Below are 22,448 nucleotides of genomic sequence, written 5' to 3' on the forward strand. Positions count from 1 at the left end.
TTAAAAACACTCGCGCGTTAACCACCGTACTCAACAACACAGGAGCGCATGGCCACCGCGATTATTCGCGACACCAGCAGACGCAAACTGGAGCTGGGGAACAATCAAACTAAATTTAAAAAAAAAAATCCGTGTTCAGCGTGACTTCTGTTGCCGCCTGGATATCAATCATCGACGTTTTGAGTCCTTTTAAACATTTGTGTTTAACCCCCTCCCCCCTCCCACCTCTCTCTTTCTACAACAACTAAGAGGTCAACGAGTACAAAATAAAACACGTTGACGTCTCAACTGCCTGTGAATGTTAACTTCGAAACCCAGATATATTTACAATCCACGCACAAAAGACAAAGATCCCCCGCGTAGCCTTAACAAACTGTAGGGGCAAGTGCTGTTAGCGAGCACCTACGAAGGCCGGAACGGCACACGAGGGGGTGGGGTGGCCAGCAACCACGCCCGGCCGCCTTTGTCTCCCCGAGTGGCGATGTCTACTACACATCGCACCAGGTACTCGTTTGAGGCCGAGTCGACCTAGGGGAGGCCCAGGACCGGCTCTGATAATCGTCACCGATGCTGGCCGTGAGCGGGGAATCGAACTCGGGCTGAACGGATTCGCGGCGCAGGTGGCGTGCTAACCCGCTGCCCCACCGCTCCCCCTACGCTCGCTTAAGTCGCAACACGCACGCCACACTCCACGCCCAGCCGCTGATTTAAGGCTGAGCCTGCCTAGGGGAGGGCCAGAACCACATCTGGATAGTCAAGACCATGCGCCGGCAAATGGAACCCACACGCTGGTTTTCAAATGAACCGACTACCACCAAACTACTACCACCACCACCATCACCAACCACGAACTACGGACTCCTATATATATATGTGTGTACACGCCACGCACTACGACACCACAACTCTACGCCGTGACGGTCTAGGGCCGCAGGGGTGGAGAACGTTCGGCCCGCGGGCCGTATGGGGCCCGCGAAATCATTTGGCTCTCCGGGCCCTGCCGAGGCAACCGCAGGCGGGACTCGAGATTCGTATGAATCTCGGAGAGCAAAACCTGGACAAGCAGTTCGCGAGCGGCAGCAGCAACAGCGTCAGCAGCCGGCCAACATCGTCACACGCCTCGCCCAAAGAGAATATAAACGCGCTCATTTTTAAGCCGACCGTTTTGTATGGCCCGCGAATGATGTTTTGTAAATATCCAAATGGCCCTTGGCAGAAAAAAAAAAAAATGTTCCCCCGACCCCTGGACTCAACGGGCACCATATGACGTCACGACTTGCGCACGGAGAGTTCGGTGCGCGGGCCCGTCAAGCGTCCGGTGGGCCAAGCCGCGGGCTGCGGGGGGGCGCGGCAGGAGTCCAACGTCGTCATGACGCGGAACGAGCGTCGTTATGACGCGTAACGAGCGTCGTTATGACGCGTAACGAGCGCCGTCGTGACGCGGAACGAGCGCCGTTGTGACGCGGAACGAGCGCCGTCGTGACGCGGAACGAGCGTCGTTATGACGTGTAACGAGCGTCGTTGTGATGTGTAACGAGCGTCGTCATGACGTGTAACGAGCGTCGTTATGACGTGTAACGAGCGTCGTTATGACGTGTAACGAGCGTCGTTATGACGTGTAACGAGCGACGTTGTGACGCGGAACGAGCGCCGTCGTGACGCGGAACGAGCATCGTCATGACGTGTAACGAGCGTCGTTATGACGTGTAACGAGCGTCGTTATGACGTGTAACGAGCGCCGTTGTGACGCGGAACGAGCGTCGTTATGACGCGGAACGAGCGCCGTTGTGACGTGTAACGAGCGTCGTCATGACGTGTAACGAGCGTCGTTATGACGTGTAACGAGCGTCGTTATGACGTGTAACGAGCGTCGTCATGACGCGTAACGAGCGTCGTCATGACGTGTAACGAGCGTCGTTATGACGTGTAACGAGCGTCGTTATGACGTGTAACGAGCGTCGTCATGACGTGTAACGAGCGTCGTTATGACGTGTAACGAGCGCCGTCGTGACGCGGAACGAGCGCCGTCGTGACGCGGAACGAGCGCCGTTGTGACGTGTAACGAGCGTCGTTATGACGTGTAAAGAGCGTCGTCATGACGTGTAACGAGCGTCGTTATGACGTGTAACGAGCGTCGTCATGACGTGTAACGAGCGTCGTCATGACGTGTAACGAGCGTCGTTGTGACGTGTAACGAGCGTCGTCGTGACGCGTAACGAGCGTCGTTATGACGTGTAACGAGCGTCGTTGTGACGTGTAACGAGCGTCGTCATGACGTGTAACGAGCGTCGTTATGACGTGTAACGAGCGTCGTTATGACGTGTAACGAGCGTCGTTATGACGTGTAACGAGCGTCGTTGTGACGCGTAACGAGCGTCGTCATGACGTGTAACGAGCGTCGTTATGACGTGTAACGAGCGTCGTCATGACGTGTAACGAGCGTCGTTATGACGTGTAACGAGCGTCGTTATGACGTGTAACGAGCGTCGTCATGACGTGTAACGAGCGTCGTTATGACGTGTAACGAGCGTCGTTATGACGTGTAACGAGCGTCGTTATGACGTGTAACGAGCGTCGTTATGACGTGTAACGAGCGTCGTCATGACGCGTAACGAGCGTCGTTATGACGTGTAACGAGCGTCGTTATGACGTGTAACGAGCGTCGTTATGACGTGTAACGAGCGTCGTTATGACGTGTAACGAGCGTCGTTATGACGTGTAACGATCGTCGTTATGACGCGGAACACAAACGCCGCTGCAATGCGTGACGCACGACCTTGGCCGATTTCAGTGAGCGAGCGACTTCTTTGCTCTGACTGGTTTTTAGTTTTGTACAAATTACAAACGTCGACTTTGCGTTGTTGCCCCGCGGGGCCTATGTACAAGCAGGCAAACGGGATGAACAAATCAAACAACACGCGATCATCATCGACATCGCAACCACAAGCGGACAAAACACACACGCGCCTACACACGAAGACAAAGATCCCCCCGTGTAGCCTTCACGGACTTGTAGGGGCAAGTGCTGTTAGCGAGCAGCACCTATGAAGGCCGGCACGGCACACACGAGGGGGGTGGGATGGTCAGCACCACGCCCGGCCGCCTTTGTCTCTCTAGCGGCGATGTTTACGCATCGCGCCAGGTACCAATTTGAGGCTGAGTCGACCTAGGGGAGTCCCAGGACCGGTTCAGATAATCGTCACTGTGGTGTTGGCCGTGAGCGGGAATCGAACCCGGGTCGCCGGGTTCCTAGCGCGGCGTAGCGCTAACCGCTGCTACACCACCGCTCCCCACGCACGCACACACCTACACACACACCTACACACACACCTACACACGCGCCTACACACACACACTGCTTATATGCCCTGGTACATGCGAGTCAAAAAACACATTTTACCTAACATGTATGTATAGTCTACTTTTACTGTACAAACGGTCTCGTTCCTTTCCCCACGTCGCCCTCGCCCGCTTAAGGGCCGACGTGACGTGCGTCCACGTGTCTGCTGACGTTTCCCGGCACACCACAGCCAGGATAGACGCGTGGCTCACGACTCCCGTCTCCGCCAAACACTCCGGAACGCGCTCAGTGAGGAATTTAGCCTCGGTGTGAGACTTAGGGTACTCTGTGTGAGTCTATGGGTACTCTGTGTGTGAGGCTATGGGTCTATGTGTGTGAGTCTATGTGTCTATGTGTGAGTCTATGGGTCTATGTGTGAGTCTATGGGTCTCTTTGTGTGAGTCTATGGGTACTCTGTGTGAGTCTGTGGGTACTCTGTGTGAGTCTATGGGTACTCTGTGTGAGCCTATGGGTACTCTGTGTGTGAGGCTATGGGTCTATGTGTGTGAGTCTATGGGTACTCTGTGTGAGTCTATGGGTCTCTGTGTGAGTCTATGGGTACTCTGTGTGAGTCTATGGGTACTCTGTGTGAGTCTATGGGTCTCTGTGTGAGTCTATGGGTACTCTGTGTGAGTCTATGGGTACTCTGTGTGAGTCTATGGGTACTCTGTGTGAGGCTATGTGTCTATGTGTGAGTCTATGTGTCTATGTGTGAGTCTATGGGTCTCTTTGTGTGAGTCTATGGGTCTCTTTGTGTGAGTCTATGGGTACTCTGTGTGAGTCTATGGGTACTCTGTGTAAGTCTATGGGTCTCTTTGTGTGAGTCTATGGGTACTATGTGTGAGTCTATGGGTACTCTGTGTGAGGCTATGTGTCTATGTGTGAGTCTATGTGTCTATGTGTGAGTCTATGGGTCTCTTTGTGTGAGTCTATGGGTCTCTTTGTGTGAGTCTATGGGTACTCTGTGTGAGTCTATGGGTCTCTTTGTGTGAGTCTATGGGTACTCTGTGTGAGTATATGGGTCTCTGTGTGAGTCTATGGGTAGTCTGTGTGAGTCTATGCGTCTCTGTGTGAGTCTATGGGTACTCTGTGTGAGTCTATGGGTACTATGTGTGAGTCTATGGGTACTCTGTGTGAGTCTATGGGTACTCTGTGTGAGTCTATGGGTCTATGTGTGAGTCTATGGGTCTCTGTGTGAGTCTATGGGTACTCTGTGTGAGTCTATGGGTACTCTGTGTGAGTCTATGGGTCTCTGTGTGAGTCTATGGGTACTCTGTGTGAGTCTATGGGTACTCTGTGTGAGTCTATGGGTACTCTGTGTGAGGCTATGTGTCTATGTGTGAGTCTATGTGTCTATGTGTGAGTCTATGGGTCTCTTTGTGTGAGTCTATGGGTCTCTTTGTGTGAGTCTATGGGTACTCTGTGTGAGTCTATGGGTCTCTTTGTGTGAGTCTATGGGTACTCTGTGTGAGTCTATGCGTCTCTGTGTGAGTCTATGGGTACTCTGTGTGAGTCTATGGGTACTCTGTGTGAGTCTATGTGTCTATGTGTGAGTCTATGTGTCTATGTGTGAGTCTATGGGTCTCTTTGCGTGAGTCTATGGGTCTCTTTGTGTGAGTCTATGGGTACTCTGTGTGAGTCTATGGGTACTCTGTGTGAGTCTATGGGTACTCTGTGTGAGTCTATGTGTCTATGTGTGAGTCTATGTGTCTATGTGTGAGTCTATGGGGTACTCTGTGTGAGTCTATGTGTCTATGTGTGAGTCTATGGGGTACTCTGTGTGAGTCTATGGATCTATGGGTAATCTGTGTGAGTCTGTGTGAGTCTACGTGTTCTCTGCACGAGTTTATGTTTTCTCCGTACAAGTGTTTTGTATACCAGTAGACCCATAGCGACTCACATAGAGACCCATAGAGGCCCGCATAGAGACCCATAGAGACCCGCATAGAGACCCATAAAGGGGTGGGTGGGGTGGGTAAGGCAGGTGGGTGGGTGGGGGGGGGGGTGTACTGGGTGGAGGAGGGGGTGGGGAGAGTGGGTGAGGGTGTACTGGATGGAGGGGGTGGTTGGGGAGGGATGTGTAACTGGGTGCTGCTACTGCTGCTGGTGGTGGTGCCGACGGTGGGTTTCGTGGACGCGGCTGTCCGCGTGGAGGAGGCATTCACGAAGCGAAGTAAGAGTTCTGCATGGAGTACAGGCGGTCGATGGGGTTGCCCAGCCGGGCCTGCAGGGCGCTGCCGTCGGACGCCAGGAGGCAGTCCCCGTTGCTCACGAGGGCCCCGTTCGCGTCCAGGTTGTGGAACAGCGCCTCGTTGCCTGGGGGAGCGGGCAGGGGGAGTGGGAGGTGGGGTTGATGGATGAGGTCTCCTCCACGGCCACACAGCCATGCACCCCGCTCACCCCAGGGAGTCACGTGCTCCTCCCTCACCGTAGGGGTTCATGTGGTCCCCGGGCATCTGCGGGGGGGTGAGGCCCTGGCAGAAGGGGTCTGAAGCGAATCCGTTCTGCTCCAGAGGCAGCTGCTGCTGCTGCTGCTGCTGCTGCAGGGGGCCGTAGTGAGAGATCAACCCGTCCAGACCTGCCCGGGACACCTCTGTGGTGGGGTGGGGGGAGGAGGAGGAGGGGGGAGAGGGGGTGGAGGAGGAGGGGCGGAGGAGGAGGGGGTGGAGGATGGGAGGGGAGGGGATGGGGGGTGGAGGAGGAGGCGGTGGAGGAGGGGAGAGGGGAGGAGGAGGGGGGATGGAGTTGGGGGGGGAGGGGGGAGGAAACGACACATTTTCTTTAAAATATATCCCGTTGTGATGTCATCGTCCGTCACATCATGACCCTGAATGGGGCCTCTGTGGACACTCTGTGGATCTTTGTTGGTCTCTGTGTGACTCTGTGGGTCTCTGTGTCAGTCTGTAAGTCTCTGTGTGAGTGTACCGGTCTCTATGTGAATCTGTAGGTCTCTGTGTAACTTTGCGGGTCTCTGTGTGAGTCTGTGGGTCTCTGTGTGAGTCTGTGGGTCTCTGTGTGAGTCTGTGGGTCTCTGCGTGACTTTGTGAGTCTCTGTTTGAGTCTGTGGGTCTCTGTGTGAGTCTGTAGGTCTCTGTGTGAGTGTACCGGTCTCTATGTGACTCTGTAGGTCTCTGTGTGACTCTGTGGGTCTCTTTGTGAGTCTGTGGGTCTCTGCGTGACTCTGTGAGTCTCTGTGTGAGTCTGTGGGTCTCTGTGTGAGTCTGTGGGTCTCTGTGTGAGTCTGTGGGTCTCTGTGTGAGTCTGTGGGTCTCTGCGTGACTCTGTGAGTCTCTGTGTGAGTCTATGGGTCGCTGTGTGACACCTCCACCACCACCACCTCCACCAATACCTCTACTACCTCCACCACCACGACCAGCACCACCACCACCACGACCTCCACCACCACCACCTAAACTACCACCACCACCACCTCCACGCCCTCAACTACCTCCACCACCACCCCAACCACCACCTCCACCACCACCTCCACCACCACCACCACCTCCACGACCTCAACTACCTACACCACGACCACCACCACCACCACCACGACCTCCACTACCACCACCTCAACTACCACCACCTTCACCACCACCTCCACGACCTCAACTACCAACACCACCACCTCCACCACCACCACCACCACCACGACCTCAACTACCTCCACCACCATCTCCACCACCACCACCTCAACTACCTCCACCACCACCACCACCACGACCACCACCACCACCACCAGGCGGAGTGAACCAGTCCGCACCTTCGCCGTCGTCTTTGAGACGCCGCCCGCCCCTCCCGGGGCCCCGGCCGGGCCCCAGGCGCTGCATGCTCTGCTCCTGCTGCTGCTGACTCTGCCGGCGAGCCAACTTCTTCATCTGCGATGCCACGCGGGGAAGGGGGGGGGGGGGAGGGGAGGTGGAGCGCCACGGTGGCCGAGATGTTAACTACCTCGCCCGGTATACAGGGAGGTCGTGGGTTCGATCCCGACACTGGTGCCTCTCTTACTTTCTCTCTCTCTCTCTCTCCCTCCCCTCTCTCTTCCTCTCGCTCTCTCTCTCTCTTTTTCTACGATCAGAGGAAACAAGAAGATGCTCCTCGGTGTAGTCGGCACTTTGCTTCGTTCATCATTTCGGGGTTTTTTTTCCATTGCTTTGCTTTATGTGCCCCCCCTCCCCCCCTCCTTTGTAAATGAAAGAATTCACGAAAGATTCCACGCTCTGCTCTCTCGCTCTCTCTCTCTCTCCCTCCCTCCCTCTCTCCTCCTCTACACCAGGGTGGTTCTCGTTTAAACCACGTGGCGCCACGTTGGCCGAGGTGTTAACTACCTCGCCTTGGTGTACAGGGAGGTCGTGGGTTCGATCCTGACCCTGGTGCATCTCTCACTTTCTTTCTGTTTCTCTCTCTCTCTCTTACTCCCTCCCTCTCCAGCCCGCTCTCCCTTTCTCTCGCTCTCTCTCTTACTATAACTCACTCACTCCCTCTCCAGCCCGCTCTCCCTTTCTCTCGCTCTCTCTCTTACTTTAACTCACTTACTCCCTCCCTCTCCAGCCCGCTCTCCCTTTCTCTCTCTCTCTTACTCCCTCCCTCTCTCGCCCGCTCTCCCTTTCTCTCTCTCTCTCTTACTTTAACTCACTTACTCCCTCCCTCTCTCGCCCGCTCTCCCTTTCTCTCGCTCTCTCTCTCTCTTACTTTAACTCACTTACTCCCTCCCTCTCGCCCGCTCTCCCTTTCTCTCTCTCTCTCTCTTACTTTAACTCACTTACTCCCTCCCTCTCTCGCCCGCTCTCTCTTTCTCTCGCTCTCTCTCTCTCTCTTACTTTAACTCACTCCCTCCCTCTCTCGCCCGCTCTCCCTTTCTCTCGCTCTCTCTCTCTTACTTTAACTCACTTACTCCCTCTCTCTCTCGCCCGCTCTCCCTTTCTCTCTCTCTCCCTTTCTCTCTCTCTCTTACTTTAACTCACTTACTCCCTCCCTCTCTCGCCCGCTCTCCCTTTCTCTCGCTCTCTCTTTCTCTTACTTTAACTCACTTACTCCCTCTCTTTCTCGCCTGCGACTGGTTCAGATATCCACCACTGCTGTTGGCCATGAATGGGAGTCGAACTCGTGTGGGCGGATTCGTAGCGCAGTGCGCTGACCACTGCACCACCACTCCTCCAGTAGTGGTAGCGCTGATGATGTCAATGATCCCTGCTACTCCAGATGCCCTTACTGATGCTGGTGATAATGATGACGTTGCTGATGACGATTCTGCTGCTGATGTTGCTTCAGCTGCTGCTGATGATGCTGCGGATGATGATGATGATGATGTTGCCGATGATGATTCTGCTGCTGATACTGGTGACGGTGCTGCTGCTGCTGATGATGATGCTGCTGCTGCTGCTGATGATGATGATGTTGACGAAGGTGAGCACACACACACACACACAAGGAGGAAAGACGACAGCGAGAAGAGCGTTCACCTTCGCTCGCTGGTTCTGGAACCAGACTTGAACGACTCGCACGCTGAGCCCCGTCTCGGCCGCCAGCGTCTCCCGGACCTGGCAACGTGGACATGACACGCAGCGAGACGTTGACGAGGGTTGAAGCGGTGGTGGTGGTGGTGGGGTTGGTGGTGCAGGCGCGCGATGGCTGTGCGACACGTCACCGTGACCGTCATCATCGTCGTCGTCACGTCGTTGAAAAAGAGAAATACAGGAGCACGATGTGGAGCTCTCCAGACCGTGTGCAGGAAGAGGAGGCGCATTTATTACGTGGAGAGGGAGATAAGGGGGGTGGCAGTGAGACGAGAGGGGAGAGGTAGGAGAGTGAGTGGAGGCGAGTGGAGTGAGACGAGAGGAGAGAGGCAGGAGAGAGCGTGGAGGCGAGTGGAGTGAGATGAGAGGGGAGAGGCAAGGGAGTGCATGGAGAGGAGGGGAGCGAGATGAGAGGTAGGAGAGAGCGTGGAGGGGAGTGGAGTGAGATGAGAGGGGAGAGGCAGGAGAGAGCGTGGAGGGGAGTGGAGTGAGATGAGAGGGGAGGGGCAAGGGAGTGCGTGGAGGCGAGTGGAGTGAGATGAGAGGTAGGAGAGAGCGTGGAGGGGAGTGGAGTGAGATGAGAGGGGAGAGGCAAGGGAGTGCATGGGGAGGAGGGGAGCGAGAAGAGAGGTAGGAGAGAGCGTGGAGGGGAGTGGAGTGAGATGAGAGGGGAGAGGCAAGGGAGTGCGTGGAGAGGAGGGGAGCGAGATGAAAGGTAGGAGAGAGCGTGGAGGGGAGTGGAGTGAGATGAGAGGGGAGAGGCAAGGGAGTGCGTGGAGGCGAGTGGAGTGAGATGAGAGGTAGGAGAGAGTGTGGAGGGAAGTGGAATGAGATGAGAGGGGAGAGGCAAGGCAGTGAATGGAGGGGAGGGAAGTGAGATGAGAGGTAGGAGAGAGCGTGGAGGGGTGTAGAGTGAGATGAGAGGGGACAGGCAGGGAGGGGTGGTCCGTCAATGATCGTAGATACGGTCGGCATGATGTTTACAAAACAAATATAAACTATGAGCTATTTTTATTTTACTAGCTAAGGCCCACTGACCGATATCGCTCTTTTCCAGAAGCGGCTAGGCCACAAAGCATAGCTCAACGAAGTGGCTTATCACATGGAAATGTATAGCATCCAAATACCCTAAACGCACATTGATTCTAAACGTGGAGGGGAAAAGCTGGAGGGCCTGCAGAAAAATCCACGCGACCACGCGGAGAGACGCGCAAACTCCAAATATACAGCAGCAGGCGTCAGGGTCAGGATCGAACCCACGACCTCCTGTACACCAGGCGAGGTAGTTAACATCTCCTAGCCACCGTGATGATGATGATGAGAGAGAGAGACACGCAAACTCCAAATATACAGCAGCAGGCGTCAGGGGTCGGGGTCGAACCCACGACCTCCTGTACACCAGGCGAGGTAGTTAACATCTCCTAGCCACCGTGATGATGATGATGAGAGAGAGAGAGAGACACGCAAACTCCAAATATACAGCAGCAGGCGTCAGGGGTCGGGATCGAACCCACGACATCCTGTATACCGGGCGAGATAGTTAACATCTCATAGCCACCGTGGTGCCCAAATCGATGCGGCACTGTATTGAAATCGGAGCGTCGTGTGTGTGTGCCGGTGATGTGGTCTCGGTTTTGCAGACGAGGGATATCGTGGTAGGGGGCCCCGGGGGGTGGGTGGCTATCGACGTCATTGATTCAGCACCACGGACAGCGCCACCAGCACCGCCAGCACCACGGACAGCGCCGTTGTGCGAAGGGCATTGTGCTCGACTCCATTGTTTGACCGATGCTGTTTGAAAGCTGACGGCTTAAGGTGAGCAGCAGCAGCAGCGACAGGAAGGGAGGGGAGGGAGGGAGGGAGTGAGGGGAGGGAGGGGAGGGAGAGGAGGAATGAGGCCAAATCTGCATTTGTTGTCCACACTATTAGCCATGCAGCATCATCGATTCTACTTTAATGGTCCTGTAGCCCTACGCTTCCTATTCATTAATACTCACAGTGAATTTAATTCTGTTTCTGCACTGCTCATTTAGACAGTGAAGATCAAGATAACCTTAAAAAGGAAGAGGAGGACGAGGAGGAAAAGGAGGAGTAAGAGGTTGGAGGAGTGAGACGCGAGGAAGAGGAGGATGAGTTAGACACGAGGAAGAGGATGAGGAGGTAGAGAAGGAGGAAGAAGCAAGGAGGAGAAGGACAAGGAAGATGAGGAGGAGGAGGAAGTTGAAGAGGAGGAGGAGTAAGATGAAGAAGAGGAAAATGAAGATGAAGTGGAGGAAGCTGAAGAATCACGTTGTTTTATTTTTTTACCTACGTGACTTTACCGAATAGAACCAAAGAGCGTGGATCCTTGCAGTCACGGAAGCTTCAAATCTAGAACAAAAGCTGAAGAAGATGAAGAGGAAGAGGGGGAGTTGGTGGCGTGACCGCCCGCACCTTCCGGCAGGGCTTGGAGGAGACCTCGAAGGAGGCTTTGAACGCGCGCCGCTGCTGCGTGGTGAGGATGGTGCGAGGCCGCTTGGGCCGCTTCGCCTCCTTGCCGTCGTCGTTCTTGCCGTGGCTCTGCCCTCCGATCGCCTTCACTCCGCCCTCCTCGTCCTCACTCTTCACTGCGGGGCCCGAGGGGCGGGAAGGAGTGGAAGGGGAGGGGGGGTAGGGGTAGGGGTGGCGGACGGAGATCGAGATGCGCGTCAATCGGTGACAGATTTGGGACTACAACATTTTTGTGAAGGCGCCAGGGCGGGCCCCCAGGTCGCCGTGAGCTTTTCTCATCGGTGCCATCATTTAGAGCTGGCTCCAAATACGAAAAAAAAATGAGCCGGAGAGGAAGAATCTTTTTGGGCTGCCCCGGATGCATAGGGGGAACTTGACGCCATGTGAGAGGGTAAATACGCGATTCCACGTACACGTTAGAGTCGCTAAAAAGAAAATAAAGTAATACTACTTATTTTCGTTTTACCCCGATCACATTCGCAACGTCGCCACGCAGCGACCCGACGCCACGCCGGCTCTCGGGATCGACTCGGCCCCGTCGGTCATTCGCCCCTCGGGACTGCTGCTACCTCGTGGCCCAGCCGGGGGGCCTGCGCACGAGCGTGTGGCCTGCTGGAGGCCCCGAGCGTGTGGCCTGCTGGAGGCCCCGAGCGTGTGGTCTACTGGAGGCCCTGAGCGTGTGGTCTACTGGAGGCCCCGAGCGTGTGGCCTACTGGAGGCCCCGAGCGTGTGGCCTGCTGGAGGCCCCGAGCGTGTGGCCTACTGGAGGCCCCGAGCGTGTGGCCTTCTGGAGGCCCCGAGCGTGTGGCCTACTGGAGGCCCCGAGCGTGTGGCCTACTGGAGGCCCGAGCGTGTGGTCTACTGGAGAATCGAGCGTGTGGTGTACTGGAGGCCCAAGCGTGTGGTGTACTGGAGGCCCAAGCGTGTGGCCTACTTTAGGCCGGAGCGTGTGGTATACTGGAGGCTCGAGCGTGTGGCCTACTTTAGGCACGAGCGTGTGGCCTGCTGGAGGCCCCGAGCGTGTGGCCTACTGGAGGCCCCGAGCGTGTGGCCTACTGGAGTCCCCGAGCGTGTGGCCTACTGGAGGCCCCGAGCGTGTGGCCTGCTGGAGTCCCCGAGCGTGTGGCCTACTGGAGGCCCCGAGCGTGTGGTCTACTGGAGGCCCCGAGCGTGTGGCCTGCTGGAGTCCCCGAGCGTGTGGCCTGCTGGAGTCCCCGAGCGTGTGGCCTACTGGAGTCCCCGAGCGTGTGGCCTTCTGGAGGCCCCGAGCGTGTGGTCTACTGGAGGCCCCGAGCGTGTGGCCTACTGGAGGCCCCGAGCGTGTGGCCTACTGGAGGCCCCGAGCGTGTGGCCTTCTGGAGGCCCCGAGCCCATGTCGCGGGCGGGCGGGCGGGCGGGCGGGCGAGCGGCGTACCCGAGTCCGAAGGCGCGGGGCTGAGCGAGCTGAGCATGTCGCGCTCCTTCTCGTAGTCGGAGCGGCAGAAGAGCTGCCCCTCCTTCAGCACGAACTCGTCGCCCTTCTGCAGCCGGCGGTCGCACACGCAACAGCAGAAGCAGCCCAGGTGGTAGACGCTCTCCAGTGCCCGCATCACCAGCTCGGTGGGCGCGATGCCCTCCAGGCAGCCGCTGCATTTGGTCACGAAGAGCCTGGACACGTGGCGTGGCGTGGGGGGGGAAAGTGGAGGAGGAGGATGTGGAGGAGGATGTGGAGGTGGTGGAGGGATGGATAGGAGGTGAGGGAAGAGAGGGAGAGGAGGGGTGTGAGAGTGGGAAGACGTGGAGAGGAGGAGGTGGTGGTTGAGGAGGAGTGAGGTGGAAGGGAGGTAGATGATGATGAGGAGGGGGAGGAGGTGTGAGAACGTGGCTCTATTAATGTGGCGAGTGGTTAACCGCTCGTTTGACAGAATTCAGTCTCACATCAGCCTAAGGTGCAGCGTGGGGTCCCCTCCCCACCGATCCGTGCAATGCGGAGGTGGATGAGGGGGGCTGGGGGTACTCGGGGGGGGGGGGGCTGGAGGGGCTGGAGGGGTTGGGGGGGGGCTGGGGGGGCTACCCACTCCACATGGGCTGAGCAGGCAAGACCAGCGGGTAGAGCGGAGCAAGTTGGAGAGTGGGCGGTGGGGGGGGGTGGGTGTTTCTATCTTCCTGAGATTCAATTCTAGATTTGAAGCTTTCGTGACTGCAAGGATCCATACTCTTTGGTTCTATTCGGTAAAGTCACGTAGGTAAAAAAAAATAAAACGACAAAAATCACGACGTTTCGGCCACAACACAAGCGGCCTTCATCAGGTGAAGGGACCAGCCTGTCTCGAAACGTCGTTATTTTTGTTGTTTTATTTTTTTTCCTGAGATTCGTTGGAATGGCTGAGGTTTTAAAAAAAATAGAAACGAACCCCCCTAAACTCCACCCCGAAGCAAAATGCTTGCGTCTCTGAATCTCCCCGCCTGGGGATTAACACCTCACATTCGTCTTTGCTCTCCATCTCTATATTATTTGGGGTTTTCGGTAAAGTCACGCAGATAGGTTCGAAGAAAATAAGTAAATAAAAATCTGCGACGTTTCGATCGCAACGCCAGTGTTACAGCAAACACACCGACTGTGTGTTCGTCTAATTCTAGCTTATTTGTGGCATGGCACAGCGAGGCGGGTGCCTCTCTCCTGTTCGTATCTCTCTCGCTCAGCCGAATCTCGCCAGGGGTAACAGACTTGGTGCATCTCCTGCGGTGCCAGGGAGGATCTGGCCCCCACCGGTACTTACGTTGCCAGCGGCTCAAACTCAATGTTCCGCCTTTTGGGGGACATCTTCAGGAAACTGGGGGTGTCCTTCTACAACAGCAGCTTCGTATATGGGGTGGTGCCTTGCCTGGCTAACAAGCGCCATGACCTCGCCAACTTCGCCTGTGCTCAGGCGAAGTTGGCGGTGTTACAGAACGAGGAGAGAAGACGCCGCAAGGTGACACTGACGGCTGCTCTGTGCTGCTTCCAGTGTCCAGGGGGGGCCTGCTCAAGGCGCGGCTCCGGCTGGAGCACGCCACGTACCACACACAACGTGTCGGTGATGTGCAGCGCGTCTTCCTCGAACGCTGGGGAGCCGGACAAGCCCCTCTCTGTTACCAGCGTGGACGGCACCCCCCACGTGTTCACGTTCTGAAGCGCTCGCTCGTCACCGTGGCGTGCGCGATGAACACCACCACCACAACCACAACCACCGCCACCACCACCTCCATCACCACCACTGCCACCACCAACACCACTACCACCATGTGGCTTTTATTTCGTGTTGTGCGCGGTGCATTTAGCGCCACAGCGCGTGGATTCATAGCGATTATTTGTGTTGCTGGTGACTTTGTGTGTTTCGTACCGGAATCGCCCCCAGTGCTGTTGCTGCTGACGGCAATGAAAGTTGTTTAAAAAGTCAAAAGTCTCTCTGTCTCTCTACAGAGTTGTGTGTGTGTTTTTACAACTCCCGCCCTCCACCCCCCGCTCGCAAAGACACAACCCCTAATGAATGACACGTGGGTGGGATGGTGACCCAGGGTGCTTACCGCTCCGGTACCATTGAATTTAATTGAAACGGGTTAAGGCGAAGGCGCAGCCCCTGCAACTGCCCGCTCACGCCCAACACAGAATGTTAATATAATATTTTTTTTTTTACTCGAGGAATCCGATGAGCTATGAAAGCTCTTTTACCCCCCCCCCCCCCCCAAAGATGTCACGTGGCAAAAAGTAACTGCTGGCGCGGAGGTGTGCCTCCTCCCGCCCCTCGAGCGAATTCCACAGCGCTTGGCCTACTCTTCCGCATCCACCGGCACCTACCTGGAAGGCAACCGGCAGGGTCGTGTGAGGTGCCCACACTTCACCCCACGGTGTGAACCCCGTGGAGGGATTTAAGTAAACGCCGTTCAATAAAAAAAAATTACACGGTGCGAGCTCAGGCAACCACACCCCCCACCCCCTCCTCCTCCTCGGCTGAACGTATTTCTTCTCAGACGCTTCTTTGAGATGCAACAACGAACGAAGGAGACATCACGGCGATGATGGTGACGACGCGACCACACCGCTGGCTCCGACTGACACGTGGTCATCGCAGGGGGGGGGGGAGTGGGGGGGGGGCCTGACTCACCTGGACGTGACTTTGTACGTTTGTTGGCTCTGCGTCTACATCAGCGGTCGTACGATAGAAGAAGAGGAGGGTCATGGGAATCCCACGGAGATCCAGACTCATAGAGACCCACAGAGACTCATAGATACACCATAGAGATCCAGACTAATAGAGACCCACAGAGACTCATAGATGCACCATAGAGATCCAGACTCATAGAGACCCACAGAGACTCATAGATACACGTAGAGATCCAGAATCATAGAGACCCACAGATACTCATAGATACACCATGGAAATCCAGACTCATAGAGACCCACAGAGACTCATAGATACCCATAGAGATCCAGAATCATAGAAACCCACAGAGACTCATAGATACACCATAGAGATCCAGACTCATAGAGACCCACAGAGACTCATAGATACACCATAGAGATCCAGATTCATAGAGACCCACAGAGACTCATAGATACTCATAGAGATCCAGACTCAGAGAGACCCACAGAGACTCATAGAAACCCATAGAGATCCAGACTCATAGAGACCCACAGAGACTCATAGAAACCCATAGAGATCCAGACTAATAGAGATCCACAGAGACTCATAGATACCCATAGAGATCCAGACTCATAGAGACTCACAGAGACTCATAGATACCCATAGAGATCCAGACTAATAGAGACCCACAGAGACTCATAGATACACCATAGAGATCCAGACTAATAGAGACCCACAGAGACTCATAGATACTCATAGAGATCCTGACTAATAGAGACGCTCAGAGACATCACTGAGATCCATAGACTCACAGGGAACCCATCATAAACGCATGGACTAATAGAGACGCACAGAGACTCATAGATACCCATAGAGATCCAGCCTAATAGAGACGCACAGAGACTCGTAGATACCCATAGAGATCCAGACTAATAGAGACCCACAGAGACACATAGATACCCATAGAGATCCAAACTCAGAGACACACAGAGACTCATAGATACCCATAGAGATCCAAACTCATAGAGACCCACAGAGACTCATAGATAACCATAGAGATCCAGACTAATAGATACTCACAGAGACTCATAGATAACCATAGAGATCCAGACTCATAGAGACCCACAGACACTCATAGATACACCATAGTGATCCAGACTCAGAGACCCACAGAGATTCATAGATACCCATAGAGATCCAGACTAATAAAGACCCACAGAGACTCATAGATGCCCATAGAGATCCAGACTAATAGAGATCCACAGAGACTCATAGATACCCATAGAGATCCAGGCTCATAGAGACCCACAGAGACTCATAGATACACCATAGAGATCCAGACTAATAGAGACCCACAGAGACTCATAGATACTCATAGAGATCCAGCCTAATAGAGACCCACAGAGACTCATAGATACACATAGAGATCCTGACTAATAGAGACGCTCAGAGACATCACTGAGATCCATAGACTCACAGGGAACCCATAATAAACGCATGGACTAATAGAGACGCACAGAGACTCATAGATACCCATAGAGATCCAGCCTAATAGAGACGCACAGAGACTCATAGATACACCATAGAGATCCAGACTCACAGAGACCCACAGACACTCATAGATACACCATAGAGACCCAGACTAATAGAGACCCACAGAGACTCATAGATACCCATAGACATCCAGACTCATAGAGATCCACAGAGACCCATAGATACCCATAGAGATCCAGACTAATAGAGACCCACAGAGACTCATAGATACCCATCGAGATCCAGAATAATAGAGACCCACAGAGACTCATAGACACACCATAGAGATCCAGACTCATAGAGACCCACAGAGACTCATAGATACACCATAGAGATCCAGACTCATAGAGACCCACAGAGACTCATAGACACCCATAGAGATCCAGACTCATAGAGACCCACAGAGACTCATAGATACCCATAGAGATCCAGAGTAATAGAGACCCACAGAGACTCATAGACACCCATAGAGATCCAGACTAATAGAGACATCACGACGACGACGACGATGATGACACAACTACTCCGCTGTTATTGACGCGGCTGTCTGTGCTGTTGGCTCTGCGTCGACACCAGCAGCCGTGATGCGGAAGGGAGAATCCGATCATGGAAGAAGAGAGAAGAAGGAGAGGAAGGGGAGGTGGAGGAGGGAGGAGGAGGAGGGGGAAGGAGGGGATGGGAGGTGGGAGGAGGGGAAGGATTCAGGAGGAGGAGGGAGGAGGAGGGGGGAGGAGGGGAGGAGGGGGGAGGAGGGAGGAGGGGGGAGGAGGGAGGAGGTGGAGAGAGGAGGGAGGAGCAGGAAGGAGAGAGGATGGGTGAGGAGGGAGGAGGGGGGAGGAGGAGGAGCAGGGGGAGGAGGGAGGAGGCGGGGGGGAGGAGAGAGGAGGGGGAGGACGGAGGAGGAGGAGGGGTGAGGCGTGAGGAGGAGGGGTGAGGAGGGGGAGAGAGAAGGGGGGGAGAGGCGGAGGAGGAGGGGGAGGAGGAGGGGGAGCAGGAGGTACGAGGAGGGACAAGGGACAACAATAATAATAATATCCATTCAATAACCCGGCTTGACTGCTAACATCAGCCTAGTCCGCTCATATGGTCTGCGGTGCCCCTTAAACTCCCCAGATATTGCCAATAAGTCTCGCTGCACCTTTCGGGGGGCTGAGGGGGGTGGGGGCTGGGGGGGGGGGGGTGGGGCTGGGCGGGGATGACCCCGGCGATCCTCCTTTGGGGATCCAGGAGTTTAACAACAGAACAAACCGCACCGCTGACATTTCACCTCTCAATCATCTAAGCAGAGAGAGAGAGAGCGAGAGCGAGAGAGACGGAGGTGAAAGCAGCGTGAAAGATGGTCTCTATTGAATCCAGATCGACACACCGGGGGGGGAAGGGCGGGAGAGATGTGAGGGTGGAGACTCCCCCGAGGTCACCTGAGGTCACCTGAGGTCACCTGCCTGATGGAGCTCACGGCCCTCTTTGCTGAAAGCAACATTTTTTTTTTTAAATTAGCACCGAAAAAAAATCAAACCAGAACCCGTATGTAGACCCGAAGAATCCGAAGAGCTATTAAGCTCTTTTGTGCCAGTTAAAAGGGTAAAACCTATTACTATATCTTGTTACTGGCAAAGGAGGTCTCATAATGTAAATGCTCACCCCGAGCCCTCAATACTCTGATAGTGCGCTGTTTTTGAGTTGTACGCCTTTTGGCGTCTTCTGGTCCAACACCAGTGGAGACTAGGCTCTAAGAAAAGCCGTCTCGGGTGTGGACCAATCAAATTCAAGGACAGTGCCAATATTATTATCAGAGTTGTCTTTTTTGTTTGCATTTTGACTGCTTGTGTTGTGGTTATTGCAACCATGATGCCTTGAATAAAGGTGTCAGTTTTTGTGCCAGTTAAAAGGGTAAACACCTATTCCTAGCTCTTTTTTTGTTTGTTTTTGTGTCTTCCAACCGATGCTCGATTCCGTAATCCAGAAGGTATTGTAGAGAAAGACGGCCGCGCCAATGCGATGGACACAAACACCAATCACCCCCCCACCCCCGCCACAACCCCCATCATATTGGCCGTGTCGGTCTGAGCGTGTTCCTCCGTTTAACAGCAATTGCCCCCTGCTGAAGGCTTCACGTCGGCACCTTTGTCTTTGTCTTTGTGTAAACACAGGCACGCGCGTACACACACACAGAGAAGCAACAACAGCACTCGTAACGCAACAAAAGCACGCGCACGCGAGCGGAGAGATAAACAATCCATTGTGTGTGGCACCGAGAGCCCAAAGCATCAACGCGAATGCCTCTCTCGACTCGGTTCTGCTGCTGCTGCTGCGTCGGCAGCGGTGAGCTCGCAACTCAACACGGAGGTCGTCAACAACACCACCACCAACACCACCACCAACAACAACACCACCAACAACACCAATAACACCACCACTACCACCACCAAAACCACCACCACCAACACCACCACCAACACCACCAACACCACCAACACCAACAACACCACCAACAACACCACCAACAACACCACTAACACCAATAACACCACCAACAACACCAATAACACCACCACCAACACCACCAACAACACCAACACCACCAACAACACCACCAACACCACCAACACCACCAACCACAACACCACCAACAACACCACCAACAACACCAACACCAACACCACCACCAACACCACCAACACCAACAACACCACCACCAACACCACCAACAACACCACCAACACCAACAACAACACCACCAACACCAACAACACCACCAACAACACCACCAACAACACCACCAACAACACCACCAACAACACCACCAACACCAATAACACCACCAACAAAACCACCAACAACACCAATACCACCACCAAAACCACCACCACCGAAACCACCACCACTAACACCAACACCACCAACAACACCACTACCACTAATACCAACACAACCAACAACACCACCAACAACACCACCAACAATACCAATAACACCACCAACACCACCACCACCAACAACACCACCAATAACACCACCAATACCACCATCACCACCACCAACACCAACACGAGCCTCCTCCACAGAGGCCGATCTTGACACCGCTGGTACCAGTCATCGGCAAGCCCACTCAGCTCCACGTCCTCCTGTACCACATCACTCTATTTCTTCTCTAGCCCGTGCTGCGCCCGTTTAGTTCCCTCGATTCGTTCTAGATTTGAAGCTTTCGTGACTGCAAGGATCCATACTCTTTGGTTCTATTCGGTAAAGTCACGTAGGTAAAAAATAAAACAACAAAAATCACGACGTTTCGGCCACAACACAAGTGGCCTTCATCAGGTGAAGGGAGAAACTGTCCAGCGGACAGCGTTGGAGTGAAGAAAGCCAAGCGCAGGTCGCCTCCTTTTAAGCTGAGGGGGTAAACATAAAACGCCTTGACAAAGGAAATTAGCATAAAACACACAACTAACAACGCTTGGAATTAGCATAAGATGATAATACACCACCCTGGAAGTTTGGAATGCCACCACCTGAATAAATATACTGCACCACTGAAAATTTGTTTCATGTTTGGTTCTATTTAGAACATCTTTCCAATGGTTGCTTAATTTGAAACCATCTTCTCGGTTGAAATTGTGTCTGTGTTTGTAAATCTGAATTGCTTCGTGGATAAATCTCTGATGATCCGGCCGAACAAAAGCTGTTTCGGCATGCGGTGGCTGGGCATGCGGGCTACATGACCCAGCCAACGCAGCCTTGCCTGCTGGAGGAGCTCACCGATGGGACCTTGCTCAGATATTCAAAGATTTGTGAGCTCCTCACACAATCCAGCCTGGTTAAACCCAGGATAGATCGTAGGCAGGCTAGCCTAAATGTTTCTAACCGGCGAAGATGTTCCATTAGGGGGATCCACGTTCGCAAGCGTAGAGAAGGGAGGGAATGACCGTGGCCGAGAAGACCTGAAGCTTAGTGCGGAGCGACAGACCAGGTAGCTTCCACACAGCATTACGCAACCGATGAAAAGATATTGCCGCTCGACTGATTGGGAGTGAGACCTCTGCTGTTAAACGGAGCCGGTCATAAGCACACTGCACAGGTATGGGAAACTCTCCACTCTCTCCACAACTGCCCCATTACCGATTGGGAGTTGTGGGGGTGGAGTGTCCGATGGTACAAAATACCCAGGCAGGTGCTTAGTTTTGGTGGGGCTGATGGTAAGGCCCCACCTCTTAGTTGCACGCTCCAGTCTCAGCAGCAGCGTCTCCAACTCCTCCTCTGACTGAGCAGCTATTACCAAATCATCAGCATACATAACGTGGTTGAGCAATAGGGAGCCATCCCTTGACCGCACCCGGGCATCGATCAGCCTCCCATTATATCCGTACCAAATGGATATTCCCCCGGTACAGCTATTGAAAGCTTCACGAACTACGTGGTCAAAATAGATGTTAAATAATGTGGGAGCCAGAGGACGTCCCTGTCGCACCCCAAGGTGTACAGGGAATGGCTTTGACTCCCGGCCACGTAATTTTAACCGCGCCCGCTCACCATCATGAAGGTCCTTAATGATGGTGAGCAGAGGTCAGGGACTCCAAAAGCACAAAGAATAACCCACAGCCCAGGCCTACTGATGGCATCATAGGCCTTCACCAGGTCAATAATGCAGAGGTTGTTGGTCTTGTTGGATTTCCCTACACCTCTGCTAAAGCAGACGGACAGAAAATATGGCATCTGTGCAGGACCGCCCTTTCCTGAAACCGCATTGGGGCTCCGCAAGCCTCTCCTCAGCGTGCCTGGCAAGGCGATATTGAATCATCCTTGCCAGGACCTTTCCCGGCACACTGAGGAATGAGATGCCCCTGTAGTTGTTACAGTCTGTGCGGTCCGCCTTCTTAAAGAGGGGGACCACCAGGGCATCCTTCCAATCCTGCGGAACCCATCCAGTGGTCCAGACTGTTGTTATGATGTCATATAGGGCAGTCTGTACATAAACGCCACCCTCCCTCAGCATTTCGCTTGGGAGATCATCTTTGCCCGCTGCCTTCCCTGGTCTCAGACTCCGGATCACCCTCAGTACTTCCTCAACAGATGGCCCACCCACCCACTCACTCACTCACCCACTCACTCACTCACCCACCCATTCACCCACTCACTCACTCACACACTCACTCCCCCACTCACTCACCCACCCACGCACTCACCCACTCACTCACCCACCCACTCACTCACTCACCCACCCATTCACCCACTCACTCACTCACACACTCACTCACCCACTCACTCACCCACCCACGCACTCACCCACTCACTCACCCACCCACTCACTCACCCACTCACTCACTCACCCACCCACGCACTCACCCACTCACTCACCCACTCACTCACCCACTCACTCACTCACCCACCAACTCACCCACTCACCCACCCACCCATTCACCCACCCACCCATTCACCCACCCATTCACCCACCCATTCACCCACCCACTGACT

The 22,448-nt window shown here is 54.4% G+C and overlaps 1 protein-coding gene across 3 annotated transcripts in view; it reads right to left on the minus strand.

The window, feature by feature from the left end:
• Window positions 1-295: 295 nt before the first annotated feature.
• Window positions 296-22,448, minus strand: part of LMX1B (LIM homeobox transcription factor 1 beta) — a 62,271-nt gene continuing 40,118 nt past the window's right edge. The window contains exons 3-9 of one of the 3 annotated variants that reach the window (XR_012929822.1): window positions 12,758-12,990; window positions 11,287-11,459; window positions 8,800-8,877; window positions 7,101-7,215; window positions 5,769-5,933; window positions 4,572-5,656; window positions 296-4,322 (exon numbers count right to left, since the gene is read on the minus strand). Coding sequence is in view for 1 of the 3 variants with exons in the window: in XM_032976538.2 (XP_032832429.2) it covers window positions 5,502-5,656; window positions 5,769-5,933; window positions 7,101-7,215; window positions 8,800-8,877; window positions 11,287-11,459; window positions 12,758-12,990 (919 nt within the window). In the remaining 2 variants the exon portion in view is untranslated. Of the gene's footprint in view, window positions 5,657-5,768; window positions 5,934-7,100; window positions 7,216-8,799; window positions 8,878-11,286; window positions 11,460-12,757; window positions 12,991-22,448 lie in introns of all 3 variants that reach the window. The other 2 variants (XR_012929821.1, XM_032976538.2) reach the window with 2 other exon arrangements.

This window comes from Petromyzon marinus, chromosome 59 (assembly GCF_048934315.1).
Source record: "Petromyzon marinus isolate PM22_M1 ecotype Great Lakes invasive population chromosome 59, UKy_Petmar_22M1.pri1.0, whole genome shotgun sequence".
In the NCBI taxonomy this organism is placed as follows: domain Eukaryota; kingdom Metazoa; phylum Chordata; class Hyperoartia; order Petromyzontiformes; family Petromyzontidae; genus Petromyzon; species Petromyzon marinus.